Source organism: Haemaphysalis longicornis, unplaced genomic scaffold, assembly GCF_048455015.1.
Source record: "Haemaphysalis longicornis isolate Haplotype H1 unplaced genomic scaffold, Haemaphysalis longicornis Haplotype H1 scaffold_4, whole genome shotgun sequence".
Lineage (NCBI taxonomy): Eukaryota > Metazoa > Arthropoda > Arachnida > Ixodida > Ixodidae > Haemaphysalis > Haemaphysalis longicornis.
The window spans coordinates 101,542,416-101,566,630 of NW_027526361.1; the positions used below are offsets into that span (position 1 = coordinate 101,542,416).

General features: G+C 49.7%; 1 protein-coding gene across 1 annotated transcript; it reads left to right on the forward strand.

Moving 5' to 3' along the window:
* Positions 1-310: 310 nt before the first annotated feature.
* LOC144179885 (disintegrin and metalloproteinase domain-containing protein 10-like) lies at positions 311-23,062 on the forward strand. The gene is made up of 8 exons (XM_077708309.1): positions 311-463; positions 8,286-8,475; positions 11,533-11,689; positions 13,369-13,467; positions 15,729-15,919; positions 19,570-19,766; positions 21,485-21,637; positions 22,934-23,062. The coding sequence occupies exons 1-8, from the start codon at positions 311-313 to the stop codon at positions 22,940-22,942; spliced, it is 1,149 nt and encodes a 382-aa protein (XP_077564435.1). The 3' UTR covers positions 22,943-23,062.
* The last annotated feature ends 1,153 nt before the right edge of the window (positions 23,063-24,215 follow it).

The window sequence follows — 24,215 nt, forward strand, 5'->3', positions numbered from 1 at the left end:
ATCACGCTGGCAAACAGACTGCCTGCTCCACATTATTCTGTATGTCGAACGCGTACGCACAGTAAATTGCAGTCTTGAACAAGCCCCAAAAGCAACGGTGACAGGGGGGAGGGGGCCGGAGACTCCCGCGGCTGCCTACGAAACTGGCCGCTAGGGGGATTTCAGTGGCGCCCCACAGGCCGCGCTTGAGGCGTATACGTGTCCGGTAACACGTGTCCTTCGTCTAAGCTCACTGTACTTGACCGTTTCATGAACCTACCATATAATCCATGCAGCCCAAGCTGCTGGTTTGTGCGACCGAAATCGGTACATGCCCGAGGACCCTGGGAATCCGACACGAGGATTTATGAAAGTCAACCTGAACACCGGTATAATCACCTTCATCAATTCCAACCACCACCTTGCCCAGGCCGTCAGTGAGATCGCCTTCTGCCACGAAATTGGCCACAACTTCGGATCACCAGTAAGTTCGCCACGATACGCATTTTCTTGGCCTCCGGTCCCCGGTACACTCATATAGGCTCGCGCAACTTCAACTTTTAAAGCAAAGCTTTGCTAATTTCGTCTATCGGTTTCGCTGTCGTGGTGGATTTGACCTTAATTCGACCGCAGCTGCGTATCACTTGACTCGGCGGGCCGAGCTCCGCAGAGGGCTGCGTTCGCCGCTGTCGCCACCGCTTCTGGCTTGGCGCATGCGCTCTCCGCATCTGGCGCCCGCGTTAACACTTGACTCGCCGCGTGCATGCGAGATTGGCCATGAATGAGAGAGAGAGAGAGAAAAACACTTTATTGGTGAGACACCGGGTTCAGGTTGGGGGGGTGGCCTCAGCCCAAATGGCCGAAGCGACCTGTAGTGCCCGTTGAGTCAGGGTCCGTTGATCCACGAGGCAAGAGCTACCCAAGGCCTGCTCCCAGTGGGTGGGGGTGGGGAAGGGGGGGTAGGGGTCCGCGGGGCACTCGCATAAGGAGTGGTACAGCGTGTCGAGGTTGCGGCATCTCGGACACTCTGCGGAGAGGAAGAGGTGTGGGTGGGAGTGCTGTAATTGCGTGCGATGGGGGAAGGAGTGGGTTTGTAGAGTGCGCCACATCTGTGCTTCCTCTATCGTAAGTTCGGCGTTGGGTGGGGGTAGTGTTCTGCGGGTGAGGCGGTAGTGTTGTGTGATGTCTCGGTATGTGGTGAGGGCGTACCCAGTGACGTCGACTGCTCCACGCGTAAGACCAAGAGGAGTGCTCGCCCGGGGTATTAATGCTCGGGCCTGCTGATTAGCCACCTCGTTGGTTCCCACGCCAGTGTGAGCCGGGGTCCACAGCAACATCACGGGCTGGTCGGGAGGTTTTTTTAGAAGAATTTTTAGTGCCGAGGCTGAGATGTTGCCCTTCTCATAGTTGCGAAGCGCCTGCTGTGAGTCCGATAGCACGAAGGTCGGTGTTGGCGTCTTGGTTATGGCGAGAGCCAGGGCTGTTTCTTCTGCAGTGGTGGGGTTTGCCGTACAGACGGAGGCTTTGATTGCTGGTTGCGGTTCTGTGGCGGAGGCAATGCCTGCGATTGCGAAGGCTGCTCTGTCGGGGTACCGTGCCGCATCCACATACACGGTGTGTTTGTCAGGTGGATAGTGCTGCGAGTGGTAATGCGCGCGTGCCTCTCTTCTTCCCGCGTGGAAGGTCGGGTGCATGTTTCTTGGGATGGGTTTGACCTTGATTAGGGCTCGTATGTGTCTTGGTATCCTGGCCGCAGCGGAGTCGGTGTTGGGCGGTTCTATTTGGATCCGCTGCAGTATGTACCTTCCCGTCGTGGTCTGCGCCAGCCTGTGTATCTGTGCCGTGCGATGGGCATCGATTATCTCGTCTACGGTGTTGTGGATGCCCAGTTTTGCAAGTCTGGTTGTTGGAGCGGAGTGCGGAATGTGCAGGGCCGTGCGATGGGCTCTCCGAAGTAGCGCGTCGAGCGAGTCTTTGGTAGATTGGGTTAGATTCACATAAGGCAGGTGATAACTGAATCTGCTGACTACGAAGCCCTGTACGATCCTTAGCCTTTCTTCCTCTGTGAGGCCATGTTGCCTCGAGGTGATTCTTTTTAGCATGGAAATTGTTTGTAGCGTATGTGACCTTAGGACGCGTACTGTCTCGGTTGTCCCTCTATTGGCCTGTATCCTCAGTCCTAGTATTTTTAAGGTCGAGACAATGGGTATGCTTTGCCCTCCGATGTGGACTTTGATGGGCGGTTGGGTGGCCGGTTTCGTCCTGGGGGGATGAAGGATCATAAGTTCGGATTTGGTAGTCGAGTACATGAGGCCAGCTTTGGTTGCGTGTTCCGCGATTACTTCGGCGCCTTTCCTTAGCGTCTGTTCGATGTCGGCGTCGCTGCCCCGGTCGACCCAGAGGGTGATATCGTCTGCGTATATCGTTGATCTTAGTTTTGGGATGGTGAAAAGTGCGCTGGCCATCGGTCGAATTGCGAGATTGAAGAGTATAGGCGAGATTACGGCTCCCTGGGGCGTCCCCTTGTTTGGAATCTTGAAGATTTGTGTTTGGGACGTTCCTAGTTTCATCTTGGCTGTCCGGCCTGTGAGGAAGGATTTTACATAGGCGAATGTTCTTGCTCCAAGCCCGAGCGTCGAGATTTCTGTTAGTATTGCCTCGTGTGATACGTTATCAAAGGCTTTGTGGAGGTCAATGGCTAAAATGGCCGCGTTGTCTTTTTTCGGTGGGTGGTGCAGTAAATCGTGTTGAATCTGTATAAGTGCGTCCTGAGTGGAGAGCCTTGGTCTGAAGCCGACTTGGTTGTGTGGTAGCATGTCGTTCGTCTCGAGGTAGTCTACTATGCGGGCGTTCACGACTTACTCCATGAGTTTCCCCACACACGACGTAAGCGATATTGGTCGGAGGTTTTCAATTTTGATTGGCTTGCCTGGCTTGGGAATGAGTGATATGTTTGCTTGCTTCCAATCGGGAGCACTTCCCCTTCTCGCCACACCTTGTTAAAGTAGGCTGTCAGGGTCTCAGTCGCTGTCTCTTCAAGATGTCGTAATATCTTGTTGGATATCTTGTCTTCTCCAGGTGGGGTCGCTCTTCTGAGCGTTCTGATGGCGGCGTGCACCTCTTCGAATGTGAATTCGGCGTCTAGTATTTCGTTGCTCGCGCCCATATAATGCGCAGGTGGGGAGCGCGTATTATCACTTTGGGTTGCGTATAGCTTTATGAGCTCACCATGCATTTGCAGCTCCGTGCCCTCGTAATCTTGTATAAGCTTGGTGATCTTCTTAGCAGATTCTGTCTTGTTGTTGCTGGGGTCGATTAATTTCCGTAGGATCGCCCACGTGCGCTTCATCGATAGTGTGCCGCGCATTTCGTCGCACGCTTGGAGCCACTGCATTCGCGTCAGGTAGTCTGCGTGTTTGGCTATTGCTGTTTTGAGGTTCTGTAGTTTTATTCTTAGTGTTTTCCTGTGCCGGTGTTTTTTCCATCTCGCTTCGATACTGCGATATGCGTCCCACATGTGCTGTAGCTTAGAATCAACATACGGCGCCGGGACTATGGGGTCTGTTGGTGCATCGCTGTCTTCTTTGCACTTCAAAATGGTTTGCATCCATTCTCTGATGTTGCTTTCTGTAATTTCCTTGGGCGGTTTCACTTGCGTACATTTCTGTCTAAACAGATCCCAGTTGGTGAGGGATTTCCTGGGTGGCTCTTGTGCCAGCCGCGTCTTGTAGTTGGCTTCGAATTCTATTACATAATGGTCGCTCCCAAAGTTTTGAGAAGAGACCCCCCATTTTCCCGCTATTACGTTGTGTGTTAGGGTTAGGTCAGGGGTTGTGTCTCTTTGTAGGCTATTTCCGATGCGGGTCGGCGTTCCTGGCGTATTGTGTAGGGTGAGACCCAAAGTCTGGATTGATTCTTCCAATTTCCTTCCCTTGCTTGTTGTCTTGTGGTATCCCCATGCCTCGTGTGGAGCGTTGAAGTCGCCTACTATTATCAAGGGTTGGCGTCCGGCTATTTTCAAGGCTTCCAGCAAGAGCAGTTTGAAGTTGTGGGTCGTCTGCTTTGGTGGGCTGTAAATGTTGAGCACGTGGAGAGGCTTCTTGACTGGCCTGTCTCTTCTTGACTGGCAATAGAGTTATAAATACGTGCGGTATATTTGTGTTAGTTATTTCGCTAGTGGATGTGCATATGTTTCTGTTGACCAGTGTAGCTACTTGGTGTTGGATCATGTCTCCTGTAAGGCTATGACGTCGGGTTGATTATCTAGCGTGGACAAGTGGGCTTGCAGTTGGCTTCTCTTGGCTCTGTAGCCTCTGCAATTCCATTGCCATATGGTGATGTGTCTAGAAGTCGGCATCTTGCTCGATATATATTGGTACAGGGGTCGTGCTCGCCTGGTCGGTTAAGTTGCTTGCCGGTGCCTTCGCGCTCGACAGGCTTCCAAATAGTTCCGCTCGCAGGGCCGTAATGGATTCTTTTAGTGTGGCGTTGAGTGACTGAAGCATTTCTTGTTTCAGTTCTTGCATGTCTACACTGCCCATGTTGTCGTCGGACTTGGGATTAGTTGCCGGCTTTCTGGTGTTCTTGTGCTTAAGCGGTGGCGGGGTGGGTTCTGTCTCCGCGGCATTGTGGGTTGTTAGCTTCGCTATCTGCGCTTTAAGGTTGCTGCTCTCTGCCCTAAGTTGGGCGTTCTCGCTTCTAAGTAGCGCTATGTCGGCTCGCATATTTTGCATCTCTTTTAGAATTAGATCCAGTTTGCTGTCCTGAGATGTAGGAGATGTAGTATGTATGGGAGGAGGGGTGAAGTTGGGAGCGAAAAGGCCTTGGGTACTCGCCTTTGCTGGTGTTGCCGTTGTTGCGGTGCCGGTCGTTCCTTGGAGAACTTGGATGTAAGTCCGCGGTTGCCCCAGTGGCGGCAGCTGCTTCCCCTTTGTCGTCTTCTCGGGGGGTTTGGTAGGCTTGTGGTTGCGGTTCCCCTCCGTCTGGTGTGGTTTTCCTTGGCGGTTGCTGCTCTGTTGACTGTTGGTTGGTACATTCGGTGTGTCGCTCTTGGTGTGTGGTTGTCGACGCCTTGGTTGGAAGCGGCGGGGGCAACCCGCGGCTCCCGTTGGGTGGACCTCTCCGCACAAGATGCAGTTCGGTTTGCACAAGTGCTGTTCCGGGGCTTGCGCTAGGCCGCAAGCGGCGCATCTTTGGGTAGGTGGTTGATTGGGGCAGACGTCTTTTCGATGGCCCGGCTGCCAACAGTTGAAGCACGCCTCTGATTTTCTCTTGAACGGGTAGCAGCGGAGGGTGGCCGCCCTGTAGCGGACCCAGAATGGCACATGGCGTCCCTGGAATAGCACTTGCACTAGTGTGGAGTTCCGCAGCCGCTTGGCGTCTAGTATGTGGAGGTCGTGGTTGCAGGCTGTCAGGCTGCGCATAATTTCTTCTGGAGTGTCGTTTTCTGGCACGGTAAATATTACTCCAACCGCGGTATCGGATGGCGGGGGGATGTGGTCACAGGGTGTACGTGCCGTTGGGCAGTTGAAGTTGGGTCATGCCAAGGTACTTGAGAGCTCTCTCCTCAGAGGGGGTGCTGACAATGATGAAGTTTGATTTGTGATGGATTCTCACTTGGTCCTCGTTGGGTAGTTCTACGCCGGCCTGCATCAAAACGTAGTCCGCTAGCGTGGCGGCCGGGGTCGTGTGGAGGTCCAGTCCACCTTGAGGGCGGAGGATGATCTCAATGAGAGCGAGGCCAGGCTGTCTTCTCTGAGCGTTGTGCGGTAGCAGGTGGCATTGGACTGTCGGCGGTTAGCGGCGTCCGATCGCCTTGCGAATATCGCCTGGCGAGCCGTTCGGCTAGGAAAACGTCGGACGCGGGACTGAGACCATAGAAAAAGTCAGTATTTAGGCGATTAGTATAATAATTATAGCCAAATCATTGGTTAACCAAGTGAAACCAGCTCTTAAAGCGACTAAGGCAAGCTTTCGCTTTGCATTGCCAGGGTTACGAATTGCGAAGCATGATTACCGCACTCGACAAGCAGAGCAGAATTGTGGGCCTGAAAACTAATATGCAGCAAACTAAAGTATTGCTCAATCGCCTCGGGAGAGCACAACGGTTCGAGATAGTTGGCGAGGCAGTGGAAGTGATAAGCGAATATATCTACTTAGGCCAAGTAGGAACCCCGGATCCCAACCATGAGGCAGAGATAATTAGAATGATAAGAATGGGATGCAGTGCATTCTGCAGGCATTCTTAGATAATGAATGTCAGCCTACCATTGTCCCTGAAGAGGAAAGTGTATAACAGCTGCATCAGCTGTATAACAGCTGCCTCACTCACCACGGGGCAGAAACTTGGAAGCTCACTAAAAGGGTTCGACTTAAATTAAGGTATACTCAGTGAGCAGTGGAACGGAAGATGATAGGTGTAACGTTAAGGGACAAGGTGAGAACAGAGTGGTGGAGAAGAGCAAGAAACGTGCGTTAAGGATATAGTAGAAGAAATTAAGAAGACGTTTGGGCGTGGGCAGGGCATGTAATACAAATGCAAGATAACCCTTGGTCATTAAGGCTAACAGAGTGGATCTCTAGATAAGGCAAGCGTGCAGAAAGTTAGGTGGGCAGAGGAGATCTAGAAGTTTGCAGGGATAAATTGGTCGCAGGTAGCTCAGGACCGGGATAATTGGAGAACTATGGGAGAGGCCTTTGCCCTGCAGTGGGCATAGACAGGCTGATGATGATGAAGATGATCTACGGTTAGTTGAGCTAAGCCACAGCCGTTCTTTTGGACGATTCTGGGTACTTATCAACAATTTTTCGGTTTTCGGCCATTCACGCATTCAATGACGCGTACAGATATCCGCCTTTTGGCTTTAAAAGGCGTATCAAACCAATCTCTACATTTGTTAAATGCTTTTTATGTACAAATATGGGGTCTTACTAAACACCCCGTAAAAAAACTTTGGTCAGCTCAGGAGCTTGGGAAAAAAGAACAATGGGAGTAACACTCAGGGGTAAGGAAACAGCGGGGTGGACTAAAGAACAAGCCCGCGTGGAAAACATTTAAGTTCAATATAAGGTGCAGTTTTCGGGTTTACCTCAGTTCTTTCAGAAGTGGTTACTCTGGTGTTATTCAGCGTAGTCCAGTGAATGTTCGCACAGCTTACATTGAGGACAAAAGCATGCGTTGCGCATCGTTTCAAGTTTGGAACGTTGGTCAAACAGGTTCCAGAGTAAACTATCCCATTGAAATGTAAAGGCAGTATCCTTGGACAACAGATCACACAAGAACGATGCATAGTTCCGCAAAGTTATTTAGAAGGTTTACAGTGATGTTGTTGCTGTGGGCGGAACACTACTTTTTGGGTGTAGCTTTACTATGTTCCTAAGCGGGCAGCTTTTTGAGCGAGGAAGCTATAGGGTGCCAACGAAAGAAGTGGGATTGGGCGAAACATGCAGTGGGGTTGACGGCCTACAGGTAGACCACATACGTAGCGGAACGGCTTGAGGGGAGAGAGAAAAAAAAGGAGAAGTGAAGGAAAACACGCGTCCAGAGCGGGTAGTCCCCACTCCTGGTGCTTGTTTTTCTCCGCTGTCTTTCCTCACGTAAAAAAAGTTAAGTTTTCATATCACAATATTAAAATAACAACTGTTCCCGTATGCTTTTTCTGGCATTCAACCTTACGGTTTTCCTTTCTGTCTGTCGTTGTGCCTGCGTGCGTGTTTGTGTGTGTGCGTGTGTGTGTTCGTACGCATGGTAGTGAGAGACAATGGAGGGGAAACCCAGTTAACCCTTTCAGATGCCGCTCGGTATTTCCCCCTACAAAAAAATTTCTTGTTGTTTCTATGCTGTGTATCTCACCAAATAAGATAAATTGGCAGGTTACTGACACCAACACAATCTTAGTTTTTTTTTACAGTCATGTAAGGAATTGTGTACATAGCGTCCCAGAGGTCAGGAGCGTCAAGTAGTGCTGAATATTTCTGCATACGTATTTGTTTGTGTGATATCCATTGTTTCTATATTTTCTAGGATCGCAAGTCTCTTGAGAAAACGAGGAGAAAGTTGTAAAGGCTCAGCCGCTGAAGCCGTCGCGTGCGTCGCCATTTTGTTTCTTTACGGTCGTAGTAATCTTACTAGCCGCCAGATGGCCCGGAAATCTTCAGGATTACAAGGATGCAAAATTATGCTAAACTAGCGAAAACTTTCAGATTTGGTATTTATTTTTGTAAAAACACGCAGGATTGAAATGTACACAGTTGTGTACATGGCGTCTGCAAGGGTTGACAGCACATCACGCTTGTTCCATGTGCAGCACGACGAGCCTATAGGCGGCGCCTGTGCCCCAGGTTCCGCGAGCGGTGGCAACTACATCATGTACCCGAAGGCGATCTACGGCCAGATGCCCAACAACTACCGCTTTTCCGCGTGCAGCATCCGCAACATGACCAACGTCATCGTACCGATGCTGGAGGGCACGAACAACCGAGAAAACTGCCTCGAAGGTGAGCGCAGTCATTACGCCGCGCTTTATTTCGTTTGCTCTTTTTGTGCCTCGTAAGAGCTGCAACAGAAGCCAAAAGTTTTCAGTGGCAGTTAAGCAGAGTATAAAGTATGTTCGTTGCACCCACAGCTGGAAGGTATGGAATGCAGTTGGTTACAAAGGGAATGTCCATGTTCGCAATTCCTTGGGAGCCTAAAGGCTACGTTTGTGAATCCCGCCACCACGGCAATTGATTTCTGAGACATTAGAAGACTGCCATCATATTCATGAAATGTATGATTGCCGAAAAGTGATAGTCACATTTATGAACTACTTGCTGTAATGAGCGTTTTCTCCTCTCGCTCTTCGTTTCAGTAGCCGGCAGACGTCGCATTTGGCGAGTGGGCCATGAGTGGGCCACATTTCTTTTTGCCGTGCATGCCTTTAAATGTGCAATTTATTCAGAACGGCCTGCCTTTAGAGCGTTCGTTGGTGAGCGCACCGCGGAAGGGTTGGGGAAGCTTTAATCGCGCAAGTGGTAGAAGGCGCTTCTGCCGGTAGAAGTAGCGCTACGACACTTCACAAGGTAATATTCTTTATGGAGAAGAAAAACGCAACTTGTCTGAGGAATCTTGAATTGCGACTCGTACAATAGCCAGTTTTATACAAGTGACGACGGCCAATGCGGTGTTGTCTTGCTTAGAAGAAAAATTTGAGCGTGCCATTCTTACGACAGTTAAGACTGCTCACGCGTGGGAATGCTGTCATCTTTGCGTCGTAATGGTTGAGGTGCTGTCAGCTGGTGGTGGTTTCAGCTGCAGCGAGTGCCTCCGTCCTTGATCCCCGTGCGGCATTTTGCGTTCATTTCCATCGTTTAAGTGCGGAGCACTTCAGGCGCCCGGCCTACTGTCGTAGCTCGTCAAAGGACATGGTATTTGGTCACCGCATTCACGCGTCGTCGTCACGCACTCAAATAGAGGCTTCGAAAAGATATCGCTTCCTCTGGTCGGGATCGAACTTGGGTCCCTCGCGTTATAAAGCCGGTGTCAGTCCAGTTGAGCCACTCAGGTACACATTTCTCATATGCAAAGTATGGGGGATCATGTTTGCGGTGCGCCCTTGCCATGGAGGCTATCGTTGCTAGACCGCAAATAAGTACACAATAATATAAATTTACAAAGAAATCGGGAATTAGCGCAATAATTACCCCAAGTTATTGAAAGCTCAGTCGAATATTTCTTTATACTACTTTTCAAGGGCCGCAGCACCCTCCCTTGACTACTTTCGCTATAAACACCAGGCTGGTATTGACGATAGTCAAGAGAGGGCGTCACTGTCCATTTGGATGAATCACTACTCCGCAGTTTACCGACAGCTTTTTTTGAGTCGAACTTCTTCACTTTTTTCTTCTGAGGCGCACTTCCATGGGCGACCCCGTGTTACATCTTACGCTGAGGTGGGCGCTTCAGAGTTCATTGCAGTATAGACCGCATTCACAGCAGAAACCTGTCCAGTGGTGCGATTGTGTCCTGTCATTACCACCATCATGATCCTTTTCCCATTGCGTTGTCATTATCCACTGTGGTACTAATACTCAGAGAGCTAGCCTTATACTTATACTCTATTAGCGTAAAAATGTTTGGCCACTTTTGGAATCAGCACGGGAAAATTACTCCTGCTGGCCTTCACTGAAGCAATTGTGTCTGCTGGTTGTTGCCGTTGTGAGCATTTTTGCTTTACGTCGTTTTATTTTTCACTCCGCTTTTAATGAGAAAGCATCATGTTCCCCATCAGGCGAAAAACCTGGCGCTGTAAGCAGCGGGTGGCCCTGAAATTCCGCGTGCCTTCAATTGAAAAAGCAGAACCGTGCCAAAAACGGGAACCGAACCTATGTGCTCGCGGTGACAGGCAAGTGTCTTGATCTACATTCTACGCCAACAGAAACGAAACATGGATTTCGAGGTGCAGATAAGTTGTTTTACGTATTTTGAAGGCAAAATCATTGTGGCATTCCGTGGCGATACTATACCGCTACATCGCGGGTGTCATGCTGATTTTATGAAGCTACCATAATAATAGACTCATAGCTTCACAGTACGAAGTTTCGAATGGTCTTCGGACTGGTTACATGCTTTCAAGGGGGTTGGCAAATAAGGGGATAACACGGTCCTAGAGGTACACGTGAGTCTTATTACGTGATTTTAATGCGATAGCGTTGTGGCTTTCCATGGCGATGCTTTACTGATATAAGGCGCGTGCGTATGCTCAGATCACTCCTGTGGGTCTCTGTACATGCCTTTAACTTAAACAGATTTTGAATTCAACGGCCACAGTGCATTTACTAGGCCCACCTTGAGTTAGAGCCAAAGATGCCCGCGGAACATGGGAAGCGTGTTAGACTTGCATTCCGTAGTCCCCCGGCTTTGGTTCCGGACTTATATTCGCCCTATTTTCCATTCCATCCAGTTTGCGCCGTCGGTTATTTTATAATAATGGGTCATTTATAAAACTGGAAAAGGTAGGGTGACTTGCACTAACACATTACTAAGCACAGCTAGTGAACATACACGCCATATTTCTCCCTCATTCCCACTGACACTGTAAGTGTCTCACCGGGATGATCGTCGTCGCTGCTATGTGTATTGGTTTTAAAGTGGTGTCAAGTTCGCGTCAAGACAGCCGATCCTAAGGGGCCACAATCGTTTCATGTTTTCCTGTATAACAGGAACGAGCTATATACAGGAACTCTAGCTACAGGAGCTATATACAAGAGCTATGTACAGGAACTATATACAGGAGCTATATACAGGAGCTTTATACAGGAACTCTAGTATGCGGGGAACGGGTTGCATCGGCATGGAAACTAGTGGGCGACCACGACGAGAATCGAGACTTCCAAAATTCTATCGTGTTTCAATTGCGCTTGAGATAGCTACGGCAGAGGTGGCCAGAAATGTTTTCAAGCCAACTTTTTATTTCAGAGTATAGATACGACAGAGGTGCCCACAAATGTTTTGAGACCCACTTTTTCTCCTGTTTTCTCCTGATATCCTCCTGTTGGTTCCGCAAACATGCACAGCGTACCACGGGCCGATCTGCGGCAACCACCTGGTGGAAGGCGGCGAAGAGTGCGACTGCGGTTACACGGAGTCGGAATGCTCGGACAAGTGCTGCTACGCACGACGCAACAGTGTCAACGCCCCGGGATGCAAACTCAAGGCCGGCAAACTGTGCAGGTAAGTAGCGCGTTAACGCAGAGGTCGGGTTTTGCACATTTGCTTAGACTTATATTACGGTCATTTAACATCGAAGACAGCTTGAAAACAGGCGCGGAAAGACGTCGACCAAGAAAAGAAATACACAGGACGACGCGCTACTAGCGCCTGTTTCCAAGATGAATCAACACCAACTCACCGAACTTTTCATCCTGTTAATCTAAAGACACGTGTGCTATTCCGTCTCCTCGAATGACCGCCGGAATAGGCAGAGTCCGGTGTAGACGGTGTCCGAACCGCCCTTAGTCAACATGATCCTGGGCGTACTCAGCACAGCTGGTGGAAGAGGTTGCAAGGGGGAGAAATTCAAAAGTAGGGCGTTGCAAGAACCCGAGCATCCCTGCTCCCTATTCGGGTGCTCATCGTTTCTCTTTTTGATGGCAAGAATCCCACACTAGCGCCTTCACCTCCTTTACATTCGACGTTCTTTTCATTCCTTGACAGCGTCCCCCACCATTGACAACACTTGCAGAAAGTTAGCTGTAATACTCTGGGATGAGAGCTCCCAAAAGAGGCTGTCATGTCCCTGAGAACTTTTACAAGTACCACGGGGATACACAAGACAATGCACACGCCCTCCCTTCCTCTACCACCTTCGCAGGGCTCACTGAACCTTAGGACACCACTTCTAAATAACATATAATCAATCAATCAATCGTGTTTATTTACGTGCCCAGGAACAGCCAGAGGCCTGAGTGCTGGCGCACGGGTAGTTACATGAAAACAAAATACAAGAAACATATAGCAAGAAACAAACAAGCGACAAGACACACACAAATTGAAGTAGTGAAAATGACAGAAATAAAGCACAGGCGGAGCCTGGGTACAGGTAAAAAAATAAAAAAAGAAGATGCCTATGTTGCTCTGCCCGTCGTAAAGGCCACACGACAGGCAGAGCAACAAAGTTTGACAGTAATACAACAAAAACAACGGCAAGAGTGTAGAGACAAATGAAAAAACGAACAAATGACAGTAAACAGTTTCAAAAATAGGCAACTATCAGCTGGATAGACACAACCGCAGAGAAATCAAATTCCAGAAAAAAAGAACGACAGACATATCAGAGGTGTTTAACATACTGTATTCAACAGCGTTGTACGGTAAACTGTAAAGGATTTCTGAAAGATGTCAAGGCGTTCAAAGAAGCGGTTGTAACAATTCTGTATTCTGCGCACAGGAGAATGATTGGAGTTGCGCGCAGCGGTCAAGAACGGGCGATGCGACCTGGTGGGCCTTTGTGGTACACTAAACTCTAAACAGTTAAGCAGGTCTGCGCAAGAAAGGTCACCATGAACAATTTTGTGAAGAAATGTAAGGTCTGCACGCATACGTCTGCAGTTCAAGGAAGGGATGGAAGGGACTATGGATAAGTCAGAATCAGGATGATAATAATAATAATAATAATAATAATAATAATAATAATAACACGAACAATAGGAAGAAGAAGAAGAAGAAGAAGAAGAAGAAGAAGAAGAAGAAGAAGAAGAAGAAGAAGAAGAAGAACAACAACAACAACAACAACAACAACAACAACAATAAAGTAATAATAGCCGTAAACTTCGTGCTGTCATTGCATTCTGCTTACCCGTTTCAAGAATGTATACCCCGTGGGTCTTATTTACGTCTGCCTTTGTTTGCAGTCCGTCGTCGGGCCCTTGTTGCACGGGAGGGTGCGTCTTGTCCCACTCAACCGTTGTCTGCCGTCAGGAAACAGAGTGCCAGGAAGAATCTCGATGCACGTATCCTTTTTCTATGCTGTCCTACCATATTGCCGACGTAACCGACAACAAATAATACACTGACGCGAAACACGAAGCTGAGGTGTCAGCTGGGTCATATGGCTGCAGCTCCTAAAACTTTGAATTGTGTCTACAACACGGGATTTCAAACAGCGTGCTCTGGCGGCAGTGAAAGAAAGAAAACAGAACAGTTTGAAGCGACCATTAAGCTTTTGCCTTGTGGTTCTAGGAGATGGCATCCTAAGTTAAGGTATAGCAAATTTGTTGGTGCGATTGCTTTTTTGAAAGAGATTCCTTTGGTTTGTTTTTTTTTCCGAGAAGCAAACGTGCGAACGGCTGCCGGATGGTGCATGCAATTCTAACACAAATTTCGAATGTTCATCACAATCTTTCACATACTATAATTCACGTCTTGTTCCCAGTAATTCCAGCACCCGTGACAACGCCATGTAAAACTCAAAGTCCCTGACGAGTACGACACCATAGTTTGATCAGTAGCCTCTGTAGTCCAGACTGAATCTGCTCAGATAAACCGAGCTCAAAGTACGAAACTTCTGCAAAGTGTGCGGGGACACGGCAGGAAATTGGCTGTACACAGGCTCTCAAATCTAGGAGTTTCGTTTTAATTACACAAAAGCTTTTACATTGTTTACGGTATTGTGAACCGCATTTCTATGCGAAGCACCCCTCTACTCTTCTGGCAACAACACCTATTTCGTACGCTAAGATATTCCTGAAATGCACATTACTTTTCCTTGGCTTGGATCAAGTACTCGTTAGCGTGTCCGGTTTCGCACACGTCATTGCGATTCTGATATTCCCGCATGTCATAAGGAATAAACTCCAAAATCCCTCTTATAGCGGCCGCTCGCTGAAATTCCTACAGTAAAAACCAAGCATCCATAAATTTTTTAATAAAGGAACACTGTAAATATCCCTTGTGTATGAATTTTCGGTTTTATATTTGCGTAATGTCTTGTTCATGTTAAACAAAGTTGACAAGTATGAACATATAAACCGGGCTTAGACGCTCAAATTTGGCTGTGAGTATATAAGACTATTGCGCAGTGCACGTTTTACTTTGGCCGGGTGGCTGAATCGAGTCACAGACAGACAGACGGACAGACAGACAGACAGACAGACAGACAGACTAAAATTTCTGCGTTTAAGTATCCCAAGAAAGACAATCGTCTTTAAAATATCCTAGGATTGTTATCACTATACTACGCGTTATGTATACACCAATAATTTTCATTGTTAGTACCTGTTCACTCACTCATTGTCTAGCAACAGCCTTCAGAAGACATCAGTGATGACTTATTGGTGAAGTGCGTTGGATACAATTGAGTTCAGAAGCGATATATTTCGCAAAAATAACCCTCAGACACTGACCTTCACTCGGATGATACGGGAGCCGCAAAGGAGAATTCGTCGTGCGAATATTTGTATTTATCCGTCTTGATTGAAAACACAGAATCCTATGACGAGAAGCGTCACATAATCTGGCGGCGGTAATGCAAGGGGAGAGATTTTTCAAAAGCCAAAGCAGTTCTGCTCAATGTTAAAGGGGTAGGAGTGCGGAGCAGTTATTCGCAAGATGGGCTGTGGCGCCCTCTCTTGAGTAATTTCAGTACCAGCCTGGCGTCGATACCGAAAGTAGTCAAGGGAAGGCACCGCAGCCCCTGAACAGGCCTATAAAGAGACGCTGGATCGAGCTGCTGTTAATTTGGGGTAATTGATGCGCTAATTCATGGTGTTCTCCTTATTTAATATCATTGTGAACTTATTTGTGGCCTAGCAACGGCAACCTGTGTGCCAACCGCGCAACGGAAAGATCACCCCAACACTTTGCATATGAGTAACGTGTGTCTCTGTGTCGCATGCGGTCGCCATCGGCTGCATAACGCGAGCGATTCAGGTTCGATCCCGATTAGGGGAAGTGGTTAAATTTTCGAAACCTCTGTTTGGGTGCATGGCGCCGCGTGAATGCGGCGGCTAGACACCGTGACCCCCTGACGAGCTACTATGACAAGCCGGGCCCCTAAAGTGTCCCGCTCTTAAAGAAAACGCGGTTTTAAACGTCAGGATATATGCCTGAGGTTTATTACTGCGCAATATTGCGTGCTATTGCGCAATATTGCGTACTATTGCGCAACATTGCGCAATGTTTCGCACTATTGCGCAATATTGCGAACAGCCCCAGAGTGCCTTTAGTTCTGACGCCAGTGCCAGCCTTGCACGTTCCTTGACCATGACTGCAGCGGGCTAAGCACTGATTGCCCTGCCGCGAAGAACAAGGCGGATTACAGCCCCTGCAGCGGGGGCACTGAAGTGTGCCTCAAGGGCTCGTGCAAGGGCTCGGTGTGCCTCAACTACAGTCTGGAGGGATGCACCCTGTCGGGATCGAAGTACTCGGTCGACGCCAAGTGCCTGGTGGCGTGCCACAGTGGTGGTGGGTTGCCCTGCATGCTCCGGAAAACTGGCCACGCACCGCTAGTTCCTTAAAGGGGCCATGCAGACAGAACACACGTTTAATTCATTCCAAAGATTGCCTCATTAGATTCTTACCGACACCACTTTTAACGTAAACTTCGCTCAAACAAGCTATGTAATTAGGAAAAAAGGGAATGGCCATGCGACCCACTAGCTCATTTCCCGCAACAGAACCTATGATGTCATATGCGACAGCTCTGCGATTGGCTGAGGCCGTCAAAAGCAAACGCAAATTAGACAGTGCTTACAAGCTTGCCGTACGAGCTATTTGCGCTTAAGTTAAGGCCACATTCTTTTTAGAGCAGTAAGAATGGTGGGGTAAATAGTGGAAATTACGAAAGTACACGTCAACACAGAAGTACCGATGCATACTGCTGTTGGTACTGCGCGCACTATACTTGTTTTAGTTGCACATCCCTGTGGCGCTTTGGGGTTGTCGCAGACGACACTTGCCGATTGGCGTAAGCTACAGTGCCTTACAAGAACATACCTGTCGAGCGAACAGCATGTTTTACGAAACGTTTATTTTCTACCTTAACGAAAACAAGCCAGGTACGAATACGGTCCGAAATGGCAGAAAACGGCACTGCACGGTATGGTGGCCGCAATCTATGTTGACTAGCGGTAAACGAAACTCCGTGATCGGCTGGGGAGCGACTCTTGCGATGTCAGTGCAAACGTGGCGAAAACACATGATTTGACAGGAGAATAAAAATTTCAACTTAAATTTATTAATTTATCAGTGAATAAAGCATCGCTTGCTTCCGGGCAAGCGTGAGGGGCACTATAAAACGCGAAATTTTTTAAATAAAACGAACTTGTGTTTTTCTGCAAGCCCCCTTCAAAATGGGCCCATACCTGATGCACCGCCTGGTCACGGTAGGCCGAGATTTCAAGGACAAGGCAGGGTGTCCCCTTTTTGTGTCCCCTGTTTCCCTTTCGCGCCTTGGTTGGCGTAGCCCGACCCGCTATGCCTTGCCAGCTGTGACTATTCTCCGTTTAACTGTAGATGTGTTTTTCGAAATGTTCAGTTTTTACCTTGCTGCTGTCATCGTTGCTATCCTTCAGCATCACCATCAGCTTGTGAAGGGGAAATACGTAAATTACATTCATTTTTTGCCGGCCGGCGCAAGCGTCACCCTATTCTTTTCCTCTCCCCCTTTGTACCTAATGAGTACAACCACTGAATCCCGCTGCCATGATGAGTAGTTGATCTGTTATCTCTCCTATACGTCCTATAAGGTTCGCAAACACTGATATTTTAAATTTTTGCGGGGATGGCCACCACTCGCGGTTTTGCATCATCTGTGGATAGTTTGTTCCAGGGGGTATTTGCTTTCGGGAAGGTGCGGAGAGAGAGAAAGGGGGGGGGGGGATGACTTTATCTGCAAAGCAAGTCGGCTTAGGGACGCAACGGTGGCGGCTCGGTCAACCAAAAGTAGTTGAACCTCCGGATGCGAGATGCCCAGCGCGTCCTCCCACTTCGCGATGCTTCAGATGGGGCGAATGAGTTTGGAGTACAGGCCCACATGGCGTGAGTGTCCAGGGTATCACAGAGGGGACAGTTGGGGGAAAGTGCGTGCCCGTTTTTGTGTGTCCGCCGATGGTATTATGGCATCTGCTTCACTGAGCACCAACATGGAAAATAAAAGGCTCTTGCCGGTTTCCAAGTTATGCAGGGTCGAACCCAGGTCACTCTGGTTTGCAACGGTTTACAACAGATGACGAGGTGCGAGAAATTAAATTTTCCTTCCACAAGCGCAAGAGAGCGAACACTTTCTTTTGCGAAGACAGCTGGGCCGGCACCTGGACAGGTCTGCTAGCCTCCTCACTTGCTCTCTGTCTGTAAAAGTTAAAACAAAAAGCAGAGCTGCACGTTCTGCGATTGTAAGACAGGGTGCGGAGGAGGATGAAATGCGAAATATCCCTTATACTCCGACTTTCCAGCGAAAACATAGAGGTTGATGGCAGAGTGCATGATCCATGCGCAGCGGCAAGTGTTAGCGCCGCAGAAAATGTAAATACATCTCCGCGTAGAAAGGGCAGACTGGTGATGATCATCCTGTGATCATTCAAGACCACGCTCAGAGAGCGTACAGGAATGGACGACGAGTAAGGGATCTTGAATGGAGATTGAAGACAAACTACACCCTTTTTTTTAATGGAAGCCTACGGTAACCACCCGAAGCACTTTCTTTTTACCAGCAACAGGCGACAAATGTGGAAGAATGTTAATCTTTTATGCTACACAGTGTCCGCAGTGACGGAACAGAGGAAGTGATAGAAACAGAGTTAATCGTCTGTTAACTTCTTGTTAGCTTTTGAAGTGGTACGATAAAACGAAATTATATGAGGCTCCTCTCCTATCGCACAGCCAAGCGTTTCTTGGCGGTGGCTTTAGCCAGCGTCTGCATTCGCAAAGCGGGGCGTAATCTTCAGTGGGGAAGGAATGTGGGAACGCAAAATCCCCTCCCCCCCAAATCGGGGCGAGGAGGCACTGGCGACACCCTCCTCCATAGTGGGGCGAGAGTGATCCTCACGCGCCTCCCTCCTCTCCCTACGGGGGACTCAGGACGCGCGCGAGAGGCTCCTGGGGAGACCGCCCTCGAACGCGCAACGCACGGTACGTAAATGCCTTTCGGCCACTTTTGACACTTTCTTGCAATGCTGCTGTTTCCCACTACCGTGGGTCACGCTACCCACCGTGTCGATTTGCGCTTGCCTTTACTGCGTCGTTACGTTTATCTAGGATGTCCGGTGAGTCTCCGGGCATTCCCCGTTCAAACGGCAAGGTTTCCTGCGTCCGCGCTGTGACCGCTTTCGCCTTTTAAGGTCATCGGATGAGCGCCGATGCCGCCCGGTCGAGTCCAGTGGCGTGAAATGTATAGCGACCGCAGACAGCTCCCTTATCGTATTTCAGCGAGTGTCGCTGCCGGCTAACGCCGGCGGGCGTTAACTGCTTCCCACGGACAGCCACGATACAAACACTACACTGCACTACGCACCCAGCCCCTGGGGCATACACCCGTCAGCGTGCCCATGCCCCAGGGGCTAGGTGCGTAGTGCAGCGTAGTGTTTGTATCGTGGTTGTCCGCGTAATAAACCTCTCTACTATGAAAGGTATCGCTTCCCTGTGAAGTGGCTGACGACGCACACGCGCGGCGCGAGTCGTGGCTCACTCTCGAACCCGTTTTAGGCAGAGTCTCTCGGCAGTTTTGTGCTGCGCGAGAGCAGTGAGAGTAACGATGGCGCTTTATGATAGTATTCCTTAATGCCCACAGAAAGTATCCAATAAATCACCACTTTTTCATTTGTTGAGAGGTAGCGCGAGTGCCTTGAGGGAAAGTGCATTGGTTGAAGCGTTTTCCGTGGTCAGTTTCATGGGCTTTTGCTCTCGCCGCGGTGTCGCGTAACGGGCGCATAAGGTTCGCCCGAAAGTTTCCATGGCAAGCCACACTTAACACCTCCCAACCTTCCATTTTGCAAATCATCCTTCTCCCATTACACTCTCTGAATTACTCTACTACGACTTCTTGAGGTATAAAAGAAATGTGTGCATGTGCCTGAACGCGTGTTCACCTGTGTGTGTTCTTCGCAAACTGGTCGCAGGGAAGTGCCGACCGGCGTGCGAGATCCCCGAGATGCGTGCACAGTGCGGGCTGAAAATGCGGCCGGGAGCCATATGCGACGACCTGCGCGGCTATTGCGACGTCTTCCACAAGTGTCGGGGGATTGACGAGAAGGGTCCGCTGACCAGGTTGCACGAGACCCTTTTCCGCTTCCAGTCCCTGAAGGAGTATATCACTGTGAGCAAATTTTCTCAGCGATGGAATGATTATTTGCTGTTCAAAGAGTTTATGGGGGCGTTTCCGCGCGCAAATCCATCGTCGCGATTGTCATGCGATTATTTATTTATTTACATACTCTGCCACTCCCAAATATACGTCGTTATACAGGGTCATGCGATTCTTACGCAACGCCTACCAGCGTAACTATCGTACACATTTTCGGTCATATGGCATAGTCAGGATAAAGATGCATGCGGCCTACAACAGTGGCGTGTCATGTGGTAGCCCAGCGAAAGTTCAGTGAGGCGGCGGATTAGCGGAGCAGGCCGCTTAATAGAAGACTTGGTTGGGCGTTCTGGGCGTTAGTGTGTTACGGCCCGTAAAGTGGAGCGTACGCTCGTCGCGACAGGCCCTAGCAAAGTTGTAGTGCAGCGTTGTGTTAGTTGCGTATACCAACGTTTGTGATGCCATCTGTTATACCGAATGCGAAGTACCTACAGTAGAACGTCAGCGAGATTTTGTTTTTTCAAATTTAACGCGTTAGCCTGACTCTGATTGTTGGAATCTGAAAACTGTGATAAAAGGCCCTCTCACCTCTACTAAGTTTCAGGCGGAGACGTCGTATACCCTTCGTGATTGTTTTGGTCAATCACTCAACACCAATTTTTCCTAACAACCATCACTGCTCGGCATACTCATTTTATTTAGCGCCGAAATAAGCCAGGACCCCGCGACAAATGCTGAGCATGGCGTGCGACACGCAACTAAACAAACAGCCTGACACGGCGGTTTAGCGATTCACCTGCATTCGGATGCCGCAGCTCAACGAATTATACGAAGAATCCGTATTACTCACTTCTCCAACTAAGCCGTTCGCACTTCACGCACGTAGCGCAATGCTCCCAGCGTACACCTGAAGGGGCGATAACGGTGCAGGTGAAAAGTCTGAAAAGGCCTGAAATGGAGGCTGCCGAGCCGCACAAACACTGTGCGCATTCCACCTCCGCGACTCGCGCACGAATACCGCCACCCGCTTCGGAAGTAATCCGGGTTGAACTTAGTTTGTACGCCTGTTAGAAATGAAACGTTGTCCCCTAATGCGAAACACACGCGTTTTCAGTCGGGGCACCGGCACTCCCGCCTCCTGCTGCCGTTATCGCCGGAGCAGCTGCCATTTTGAAAGCTCCCTTCTCGCCGCGCCGAGATCTTGCGAGAGCGGCCGGAGCGTCCCGAAAGCCGTTGCGTGTGTAGAAATGCATCGTCGGGGCGGATGCGTATAGCCTACTCCTCATGCGCAGTCGCGACCCGCATCTCCAAGGCGTACGCTCCTCCGCAGCATACGCCCAACCAAATCTGTCTAATAGGCGGACGGGCGCACTACTGTCATGATAACACAACGCCGGCAGATGACCATGGCTACGGAATCGAAAGGTCCTCGCAGAGGTACAACGGCGTCCCTAAAAATGCTTGGGACAGTCACAAATAGTCGGAATAAAGAAAGCGCAATTAGACTTGGCGGTGCGTAAGTCCAATAACGTTAACACCCCCCCCCCCCCTTCAAAAAAACTCCTTGCTCACCTTTCGTGATTTCAGAATGAACGACACCATCAACTTTGGCAAATAGACATGGCGCATTTTAAGTACACGTGCCTCCACTTCCGCAACTGGAGCTTTTGTTTCATAATAAAAGTTGCTAAAAAAGCACGGAGTATAATTAGCCGTTTATGCATTCGCAGGCTCACCCGTTCTTGGCGACTGTGTACTTCTTGACCTTCATAGCGCTGAACGTTTTATTCTTCCATTGCTTCGCCCTACACACTCCAAGTAACAACCCGCGAAGGCCGACCCGAAATATCGTGGAAAGTCTTCGCAAGCCCGCAAACCTCTTCGTAAGTATTCGTGCATGATGCGTGCGGCTGTTGGGGCCCCTCTCCAGCCGTTCTCGTGGGCTCAGTATTAGGTACGCGTGATGCAGGATCGCAGTTGTAGGAGCTCACTAATGATATTGTGATTTATTTCGGTGCCATCTCTTCAACATTCACTAATATAAAAATGGTAGACTTTCACGGGCTACTTTAAAATAAAAAATTACGCCCACCTCCCCTCGCGGGAACCCTGGTGTGATGCGACGCTGAGGGGGGTTCAAGCGCAAGCGGAGAGCAACCGTCGACCGAAAGGCCACCGGAGAGCGGCACACCGGTTATATGCGCGGCGCGCCCGAAGGAGAGGAGACCGCGGAGAGGGAGAGTACTGCACATGCGCAGCACCGCGCGCAGCGCCGCCCACCGGCGGAGTGAGAGCGCGCTGGGCCGCACACCCGCAGATGTTGAGAAAGAGTGTTCGCCCTCACCTGGGCACGCGCCGGCGCCAGTGCGTCTGCCGCGGCTATGACGCAACACAATCCAACACAATCCACTTTAATCCAATCCAAGCCAAGCCAAGCCAAGCCAATTCAATTGAATCCAATCCAGTGCCCCTCGCGAGAGAGCGTTCGCTATCGGAGAGGAGAGGGGGTGAGCGGAGGAGAGTGCGGACGCCGACGACGACGACGGACGCACGCAGGAAGGACAGGGCCGCCGACAAGAGGTGCTCTCAGCGTCGCATCTAAAATTGGTTCTGTGTGCCTGTCTCTCACTCGAATCAGCCTTAAATGTCACTGATCATGGTGCTCGCTAATAAGTTGCTTGGGATTGGCGATAAGGGATTGGTGATTAAAGAGGAGCGTAGCAGAAGGAAGGGCCGGGAGGAAAGTGGGGTATAGAGAATGTGGAAATAGGAATGGAAGACAGTTGCGAATGGGACGTAGAAGGGAGTAACGCGAAAGGGTGCGGAGGGGGTACTTGAAAGGCAATGAAGTTAAAGGAGGCGGGGCGATCGGGGTAAGACACTATCACAATAAAACTTGACGTTGGTCTAGTTCTGTACGCAGCGCGGAGAACTTCAACAAAGCAGAGGACAACCACAAGCGCTTCTCTCTCTCTCTATCGCTCCCTCTCTTCTGGGGGGTTTGTCAATGTTACCATGAGGGATCACTCTCCTTCGTGTATGCATGCAAGAGCTGACATCACATAAACATTTGTTATGCACCTCGTTCGGTTCAGGCATGCTGATGGCGAAAGTGATTTAGAATGTTATAATAATAGTCTATTAATGACAGAGAGCTCTTTAACCCGTTTCTGTTCCAGAAACTCTGACAGCGACGTGCGGAAGTTCGGGCTGCAATCTGGAGGCCTGGTTTTCTAGCGGTTCGAGGCGCTGAACCGGCACGATGTTCAAAGCGGGAGCCGAAGGAATCAGTCACCTCGACGTCCATAATGTGGCGTCCCCGTGCATAATAAACGTTCTTGTGATAATTTTTATTTGCGGGAGTCACAGGCGTCTTCGTGTCTTTTTACTTTATGCCGAAGCGACGTACCTGCAGAAAAGTGCGCCTATAAAATTGCGTGCCCACTTGACAGCGTACCGGTGGCTTGTAGCGATGCTACAGGGTTCGCAACGGTCAACATAGGCTCGAACGAGTTCGCAGCGGAAAACTGTAGGGTAATGCAGCGGGCTCCAAATGGATTCCAGGTAAAGAAAGGTCAGTGTAAGGCAACTTCTGGACCAAACGCACCAGCCAACAGAACGGTGTAGGCAGAGGGCCGTCCAGACCAGGCTACGCAATGGTCAACAAAGCGGATCTTCCCAGTAGCTCGAAGAGGTTTACAATGGCGATTGCAGCCACTCGTTACGGTAATTCACGCGAAAGATGTCCATGTGCTTCATTTTATGCGAAATGTTTCTAGGACGATCACAATCAGTGGTCTACAGCAACACTGCTCAGTCAACGCCACGTGCTGGGGGTGTGGTCGCCACGCCTGCACAATGCATCCACCACTGAATGCAGCGTGACGGAAGAGTGAAGAGCGCTAGCACTTGTTCTACATAGATGGTATTGACTGAAAGTTTAGCTGTCAATTCTTCTCTAGGCAACACTGCAAACGGCTACGGACATGCCCAAAGCGCTACGGACAATGCGCGGCTTGTTGCACTGGGCCGGCACTCCGCAGAAAAACAAAAACGGCGTGCGTCGTCTGCTCGATTTCAACCCGATTCTCAACGGTCGTGTCAACATATAGGTAATTAATAGAACTCACATTGGAGTCGAGGCATTACTTTGCGTTTGGTGGGGTAGAGTTTGGAACGTCCAACACACTTCATGGCTTAGGACGGACAAGTACCGTCATCCCGCGGAGCCCGACTTAACCAGTGACGGCGCACTCACATGGTTGCCCGCATGCGTGCCTCGCCAGTGAGTAAACCTATATACCATTTTTCTTTCTAGACGTGGGCACCACCATTTTGCTTTTTTAGATGCGAAGCATCTCTTGCTCGGGGGGATGTCCCGCGTCCGTGCCCCGTCCGCAGCGCCTCTTATGATGATTGTGGCAGGATGCCCCTAGGGATTGGCCAACCAAAGAATCCATC

Coding starts and splice junctions, on each gene's coding strand:
- LOC144179885 (XM_077708309.1), top strand. CDS start 311: ATGCCCGAGGACCCTGGGAATCCGACACGAGGATTTATGAAAGTCAAC. Junction 13,468..15,728: donor CAGGAAGAATCTCGATGCAC/GTATCCTTTTTC, acceptor CCATGACTGCAG/CGGGCTAAGCACTGATTGCC. Junction 15,920..19,569: donor GGTGGCGTGCCACAGTGGTG/GTGGGTTGCCCT, acceptor AACTGGTCGCAG/GGAAGTGCCGACCGGCGTGC.